At 32.5% G+C, this 8851-nt stretch overlaps 1 protein-coding gene across 1 annotated transcript; it reads left to right on the top strand.

The window, feature by feature from the left end:
- The first annotated feature begins 4918 nt into the window (after positions 1 to 4918).
- On the top strand, positions 4919 to 8618 carry LOC123308747 (ankyrin-3-like). The gene is made up of 2 exons (XM_044891540.1): positions 4919 to 5141; positions 7528 to 8618. The coding sequence occupies exons 1-2, from the start codon at positions 4919 to 4921 to the stop codon at positions 8616 to 8618; spliced, it is 1314 nt and encodes a 437-aa protein (XP_044747475.1).
- The last annotated feature ends 233 nt before the right edge of the window (positions 8619 to 8851 follow it).

The raw sequence follows: 8851 nt of genomic DNA, 5'->3' as shown, positions 1-8851 counted from the left end.
ATTCAAAATAAACTGAAATATTTCCTTCTGAATGGGTTGTATCGTCTCATCCTAAAAATTGAAGAAAACGGATATATAAAATAGGACTCGATTCTCATTACAAAAAAAAAAAACAGTATCATTACGGTACCTATTTAAATATTATATCGTATTCTACGATAGGTATCAAATAAATAGGAATATGGAAATGAAATATGAAAATCATTTCATAAATGTGATGGAAAAACCAAACAACCAAAAACTTTACTAGAACTTCGTTTTCCATGATATTGATTTATCAAATTAAGGTTTGTATTATCTGCAAAACAGAAGGAAGAAAAACTTCGCGAAAATTCTGGAAAACCTATTTTCCGAAATTACCGAATCGACCCCTAGAATATGATGAATTACCTTACAGAATATTCTGTCAAAAACTGTTCATGCTATATCTATACAGGGTGTTCCATCTCAGACGAACCACCCCGTATATTTCTTATCTCATAGTGATTGGAAAAATTTTCCGAAACACGTCGAATGATTTTGATTGGGGAACATCTTTTGACCCCGTAAGAAGGGGTGCTTAAACCCCTCAAAATTGAATACTGAGGAGGGGTTGAATGATATTTCATCTGAAAGGTCTTGGAACCTCTTTACAACGGTGTATGAAAAACGTAATTTTGATGAACTTTTTTCGCCAAATATGAGTTTTTTACCTCAAATGAGTCACCTTGAATATTCTGGTTATTTTTGTGATGTATAAGCCCATTTTTATCAAACGTTTTTTGCGAATGCTGGAAATAGACACACAGTATGCAGGGTGTATTTGAAGCGTGAGGCTTTTTTTCAATAGAAGGTAGAACTGGTCAAAATGAAGCGTTTCACCAAAAATCACCTATACAAAACTTTCAAAATGACAAAGTTGAAAAAAAATTGAAAATGATTACTGAAATATAACCTAATACGACCATAGGCCGTTTGTTAGCTGAATTATCGCAAAGCAATGGGAAAAAACTCTCCTCATTCGACTATGTGATTTCGTTCAGGATATTGGCACGTTCGATATTTACGTACTTAGACGATTTTATGAAATGGCTCATTTCGATTCCAACTGACAGAAGAGAATTAGGCCACAAGTGTAAAAAATAGAATAATTCTTCGAAATCTCACCAATAAATCTGAATTTTTCACGAATTTCTTCACAATGGGCATAACTTACGCAAGCAATTTCAAGAAACTGCCTCGATTTTCTAAATTTTTTTTCACGGTAAAACAATTATGATTCTCTCAAAAATGACCTGATGCACCTAATCTGATGAACTTGGTACTGAACCATTCATTGTCCATGCAGCCATATGTTTATGTTTTGTTTCATTTTTGCGATGCCGGTGTCACCTTCTACAGTCCCATACTTGAAATTCAATGAAATTTTGTCGAACTTCTACGGGTTTTATCTCAGCCATCTTGGATATTTTATATAGACAATTTTTTGGTGAAGAACTTATTTTGATGAGTTCTACCTTCTGTAAAAAAAAACCTTTGAAAACACATATTTTTTAAAAGGTAATATTTTTTGGTAAGATATGAGATAAAAAAATTAATTCGTATTCAAAATAACCAAGTTTTTTTTTACCATTAATACAAAAGATTAAATGAATATACAGTGTCGTATTCCCAGTGAAAAAGTGGCTCTAGAAAGTTTTCATCGATTTTAGATATTTTCTGAAATAAAGAAGTTATGGCACATTTAAGAAATCGACAAAATATCAAATTTTGGTTATATCTTCGATACAAATGAAGATATCGTGAAACAGTTTTCAAAAATGGACTTTTGACTAGAATCAAGGACTCCTTTCAACGATTTTTTCTATCTTGTCTAGAAGTAGGTACCAGGAACAGCCAAAATACCCTTGTACATGTCCAAATTAAGTTTTCTCGAAAAAAACCTTAAATCAATTGCTTTTAATAATTGAAGTTACATGACTAATCGTACAATTTCATGAGTTATATTACTTAAATTTCCTAAAAGAATCGTTATATTCTATAAACAGGGTAACAGTAGATTATTGACGCCAAAAGAAACTTTTTTCTTTCAACATATTTTTCGAATCGGCCCTGATAAAAAGATATAGCTATTTTAAGTTTTCATAATGAGCTATGCCACCCCTGGATAAACAAAATTACCTTGGGAATAACTGACTGAATCTACGGCACTACATATCTATGGATCTTTCCAGAGTTGTATTCAGCCAAAGTACCCAATTTTTAAAATTTCACAGATCATTTTCAATTTTTGAACATCAAATTACATAATGAGAAAACTGGAAGACGTGAGTGATATCTTGTGTTCGAAAAAGATTCATAAAATAAGTGAAAAACTATTTTCCGAAATTCATAGAATTCAATAAAGCTGTTTATGGGATATAACTATAAAAATAACATTTTTTTATGGGTTTTCATATGGGTTTTCAACAGCAGGTATCTATCTTTTGAACCGAGCCGATTTGGAAAAAACGGTAAGAGAAAAAAGAGTTCCTTTTGACCTCAAGAATTAATAGTTGAAATATCGAGATCCCGACTCATAAGTCGGGATTGAAAATATAATAATTCTTTGGCCCTCCTAAGCCTTCGTACTTTTTCGATAATCCGGATTTCCTCTTGTTCATGACTGAATTCAATTTTTATTCGATTTAGAATATGGAGAAAAAGTCCTTCTTTCCCTACAATCTTTATTTGATGACGACTAGTTTCGAGCATAGACTTATTATTAATATATCTATTGTTTCGAGACCTTCAAAATGGTCTCATTTTCAAGTCAAATCTACAAGTATCATCAAATCAGAACACAAGAAAAAAATATAAAGGTAAAAAACACTTACATACAAGCTACAATGGTCAGGTAATCAAAAACAAATCTTGCGTCATATAATCAAAAAGAAAAAACTTCAAGTTCAGAGCAACCAGGCAGATAGTATAATAAGAACAACAAGATTGACAAAAAATACAATTCATAATAACATTCCTGAATTTAAAACAATGAAGCTACATCTGATTGAAAAACAAAATAACACAAAGACAAAGGAATCTACTACTAAAAAAACAAATAAAAAAGAATAAAAAACGAAATTTAGCCTATAAAGACTCTTCAATTTATTTGATTATATTTGAATGTTCCTACAGTTGACAATACTACACAGATTATAAACCAAATACCTAGATCTTTTAGGTTCATCAATAAATTTTCTTATCAAATAGGCAATATTTTCAGACCTTTTGTAAATATATCCTTCAAAACTATGTAACAACACTTTGAACAATAGATTATTGAATTATAAGGATAAAGTTGAATCTGTGGATCGTAGTGGTGTCTATATATCAATTCTCATGCAATTCTTGTGATGCAGTTTGAATAGGACGAACTTTCAGAAATTTTGAAATTCGTTTAAAAGAACTCATTTGATATTCTCATTTTGATATGCATCTAGATGATTGTAATCATACCTTCAACCAAGACACTAATTTTAAAATATTACACCAGGATTAGAATGGTTTCTTGTTAGATAATTTAGAAAATATGAGGAAAATATTTTAAATGAACAGATTGGTTACGATTTTACGATTTCACTTCTGTCTAAGTATTCCTCATTACTGCTATACCTACCTATTACTTGCGAGCCGATTATTGTTACTTTCTATATGAAAGTTTTTTATTCTTTTTTAATTGTGCTTTCAGTAGTAGATTCCTTTGTCTCTCGTTGTTCTGTAAAAACATATTCCTGTCGTGAGTAACCTCGTTATCGTTTTTCAATTAGATGTCGCTTCATTGTTTCAAAATCAGGAATGTTATTATGAATTATATTTTTCGTCAATCTTGTTGTTCTTATTATACTATCTACCTGGTTGCTCTGAACTTGAAGTTTTTTCTTTTAGATTATATGACGCAAGATTTGTTTTTGATTATCTGACCATTGTAGCTTGTAAGTGTTCTTTACCTTAATTTATTATACTTGTGTTTATATTTGATTTTACTCGTAGCTTTAACTTGAAAATAGGATCATTCTGGAGGTCTCGAAACTAGTCGTCATCAAATAAAGATTGTGGGAAGAGAATTACATATTCTTGATGAATCATGCACATTTATCTGTTCTTCAATTTATTTTTATTCGATTCTTTGAACTGCTACACATGTGAATTTTTTTATCGACCAAGCTCAAAATCACTGACTACAGACTGTAGTCAAAGTGCCGCTCCAAAATATTGACAGCCAGCTTTCTGAGTCATCGATAGAATTTCAGAGAATTTGGATTCAAAGCTCGCTCAGGTAAAATATTTTGTTCGTAAGTATGAAAGTATTTCGAAGAACTGTTGAGGAATAATGAACCGTTGTAAATTTTCAGGGATTACCTATGCTCAAAATATCGACAGTGTATGACTTTTGGTTTACCTTCATGACTGTAACTATATTTTTCTGACGAGATAAGTACCTTATCTCGTGAAATTATATGACTCCAGCCTTCAGTGAATGGAACCTACTATCCTTTCAGTAATTTTAAGTATGGTAAATCTTTTGTTATTCAGCAGGTATAGAGAGTTTAACTATTATAGTAAATTTCCATAACCTTTGCAACCTTACATTTCGGAAATATTGGTGTTTCTTCACTTCTTCCTTCAGTATAAAAACGGCAACGAGCAGAGCAGTCGGTTGAATTTTCGAATTTGCGAATTCAAGTGTTCAGTTAGAGTGTTTCCGTACGAATTAAGAAATTATCAGTGTTATACAAAAGTTAAATCTATATAGAATAATATCTAACGCTAATAATAATAAAAAAAAACGTGTTCATTGTCGATCAAAGATTCAAAAATGGACATGAATAGGAGATTATTCCAGGATTTTCCTCTGCATGAAACATGCCTTCATGGAACGTTCGAGTCTCTGAAAAAAATGGTGAAATCTGGCAAGTTTTTCATCGACTGCGAAAGTCCAACTGGCGTTACACCTATGGGAATAGTCGCAGTGAGATTATATGTATATCGGCCCCAGGATGTGGATTCAAGATCTGTTAGGGAATATGAAAGGAAAATCATCTTCCTTCTGCAGAATGGTGCCAATCCATTGAAGAAATGGTGCGGAGGAACTATAGCCGACCTAATATTTCAAGGAGGAAGTGAGTAGATCTATTCAAATAACTATACCACGAATGACAAACATATCTATTTATAGTTGACTTTCATGAACAAGAAATCATTAATAATTCCTTCTTATACTCGAGGTGCCCTCTCCTCGATGATAGAAGTCGATAGAAACAATTGGAGGGTAAAAGTAAAAGATAAATAGATACACTAAGTATGACCAATGTTTTTATTTGAGAAACAAAAGCGTGAAAAAATGAATGCTTCATTCCATTAAGAGCATAAAAAATATACCAAAAATTCAAAGAACCCAACTCATGAAACTAAAGTTGAACGCTACCTAATATATATTTTGACGTTTTGTGCAATAAAAGTATTCATCATATTTTCTCGTCAAATGCGCCGTTTTCGAGAAATTTGATTCATTTGATTTTAATTCAAAAATTAAAAAGTATCTGTGAAATTTGAAAAATTAGGTACACGGTGTCCGAGTTAGAGTGTCCCTATACCTTATTGTGGAAACTAATAGAGCTAGAAAAAAAATTTGAGAACAAAACTTGTCTGTAATCGATTTAGCTTTTATTTGTTATATCCCACCTCAATTCAGGGTGCTCTGTTTGTTCCCTGTTGGTATCAACTTTCTTATTCTACATGGAATATCCTGTATATTTTACATTTTTGAATTTCTTGTCAAATTTTAAGGTAACTTTGGTATGACAACCATGGTTCTATATAGCACTGATTCTGAGATATTCGACTTTTTTCTAAAATTTTGACGGCTGTAGGTGCTCACTAAAATAGTTGATATCAGTTTTATATGGAATGTATCGAAACCAAATTTTGCCCAGCTCTTGTCAACATATTGGATCATACGTTACATCTCTATGTTTAGCAATCTGATATACAGGGTCTTCAAAAATTAAAGTTAAATATTCAAATAGAATTTCAATAAAAATCAATTTTTTCAAATGGTAACCTATATTTTTTCTTGTTCATCATGTAGAGCAGGTTAAAATGAGAAAAAAATTTATTCAAACTATTTCTGTGAAGTGAAATGTTTCAGAAATATGGACGAAAAAGTGCATTTTCCAACCAACCAACGATAAATAATTGATTAATTAAGCTGCTACAATATGGTAACTGTAGAAAGTAGCACTTATGTAATTGTGTATTTTTGAGTTTTATTTTGTGTTGTGAGACATCTACTTGATTATTTTGAGAAAAATGTATCTGTTAGTTGAATCTCCCTTTAAAAATGTAATAATTTAATTTAATTATGAGAGAGTACTGATTATGAGTAAAAGAGTCTTTTGTCTTTCATTAGTCAATCAAGTTAATTAAATTTACCAAACAAATCAAAGCCAACTATAAAGTTGCAACACTAATTTATAATTTTCGTTGGTTCTATTCTATTCTACTATTCACACTACAGAAAAAGTTCAAATACATTTTTTGCTCATTTTAACCTGTTCTACATGATGAACAAGAAAAAATATAGGTGGCCATTTGAAAAAATTAAGTTTTGATTGAACTTCTATTTAAATTTCTTACTTTAATTTTTGAAGACCCTGTATATCAGATTGCTAAAAAAAGAGATGTAACATATGATCCAATATGTTGAAAAGAGCTGGGCAAAATTTGGTTTTGATACATTCATTAAAAAAGTAGTATAAGCTATTTCAGTGAGAACCTACAGCTGTCAAAATTTTAGGAAAAAGTCGAATATCTCAGAATCGCTGCTATATAAGACCATGGTTGTCATACCAAAGTTACCTTAAAATCAGTAACGTATTCAAACTTCAGCCAAAGAAGATAACGAACAGTAACTCTCCTCAAGCTAGTGCATATTATAATATTATGCTGATCTCTTGTATTTTCCATGCAAATAACTGGATTTGGTATGCCTTCAATTATGTTCTTCACATATTTTTCGAAGGGATTTGACATTATGATAAAATACGTAATAACAGAAACTTTTACGTTGAACGGGTAACAAAGCGTTGATTTAAAACCAAAAAATGTTTTGACAAGCTTGATAACTCCACATTTTCGTACTATACACACTTAAATGTGTCGTATTTCCATGGCCAACTGAGTGCTAAAATTAAAGTGAATGGAGTATAAAAATAACATTTTTTCATGGTTTTCAACAGCCTGTATCTTTCAAACCGAGCCGATCGGAGAAAATGGTAAAGGAAAAAAGTGTTTTTTTTTAACCTCAAGAATCTACTGTTCAAATATCTGTACGAGTCTGTATATTCAAAATTCAAAAATTTTTCTACACCTCTTGACATGAGTCCACAATCCACCTTGATGACCTCATTTTACAGTTTCGTTTGTCACATTCTTATATCGGGACACCAAGTAGATTCGTGAACAAAACGCTCTGTGAATCATTCTTATATTGTTTTTTATTTTCAGACCAATCAATGATACACTTGATGTTCAAGTATTTCGAAGATGTGGACACACCTCTGAATTCTTTCGGGCACACAGCGCTCATTTCGGCTATCCGAAGAGGATACTACAAAACTGCCGAAATGTTGTTGGGCATGAAAGCCGATGTCAACAAGGGATGCTTCGTTAAAGAGACACCTCTCCACCATGCAGCTTCTTCTGGCAGAGCAGAACTTTTCCATCTCCTGATAAAACATGGGGCAAGCATGGAGTTGAGGAGCGATCTGGGAGAAACTCCTCTTCATTCAGCTTGTTACCATGCGGAAGATGAGGAGATAATAAGGGAGTATATAGAGTATGATCAGAATTTGAACGCAACGGATAATGAAGGTTGCACGCCGCTGCATAAACTCTTCATTAAATTTCCCGAAACATCGGCTGTGTCAGAAGAATTGGTGGAGGTGTTTCTGGACAGAGGAGCCGACTTGAATATCAAGGACTGCCGAGGATTGTCCCCACTCTCTTGGTGTATCAAGAAGAAAAATGCACCTGTAGCTTTGCTATTTCTCCGGAACGGTGCCAACTTAAATATTTCAGAACAAGAAGCGGTGCCTGTTCTGAAATATCTAAGAAGGGTTTTGTTGGAGGACACCCCGCTTGGACAAACCGTGCTCAAATATATCGCTCTGGAGATCTCGAAGGGCACAAAAATTAACAGAGCTCTGGAGGAATATTTGAGCCAACGGGAAGGTGTAACTGAATATCTGACAAAATGTTACCGGGAAATAGAGAAGCTCAGGAAGAGAAAAATCAGGAACACCAGCGTCAATTATTGGAGGCTTCTATCTAAATCTGTAGCAGAGTTAGCGAGGTACGCTAATAACCCTTCAATAATTGGCGCAATGAGAAAATACCGAGTGGGGACTTATCCAATTTACGGTCGAGAGATCGCCTATAAGTTTGCCAAGGCAAAAAGGCGACAAAAACTTTTGGCAGTTTCATCGGATTTGTTGAACCGATATTGGGAGGGAAAAATGCCATCACCTGTTTTGAAAATGGTAACGGACCATCTCTCCATAACCGACATGCAAAATGTTAAGACTGCCGGACAATAATATAATTCGTAATAATATAATAATAATTATAATTTATTATTACTTATTATCTACTTGAATTTTTAGAACATTATCGGGTTTTGTTGATGATGGTGTGAATACAAACCAGTATGTATGTAAATATCTACACTTATACAAATAACTATGTAAATACCTTATTGTAAATAAATATGTAAATGATTGTAAATATAAACCTCTATGTAAATAATTATGTGAATACAGTTTTGTGAATA

The sequence above is a fragment of the Coccinella septempunctata genome, chromosome 2 (genome assembly GCF_907165205.1).
Source record: "Coccinella septempunctata chromosome 2, icCocSept1.1, whole genome shotgun sequence".
Lineage (NCBI taxonomy): Eukaryota > Metazoa > Arthropoda > Insecta > Coleoptera > Coccinellidae > Coccinella > Coccinella septempunctata.
Note: the sequence above shows the minus strand (reverse complement) of the source record. Positions and strands in the feature narration are given on the sequence as shown.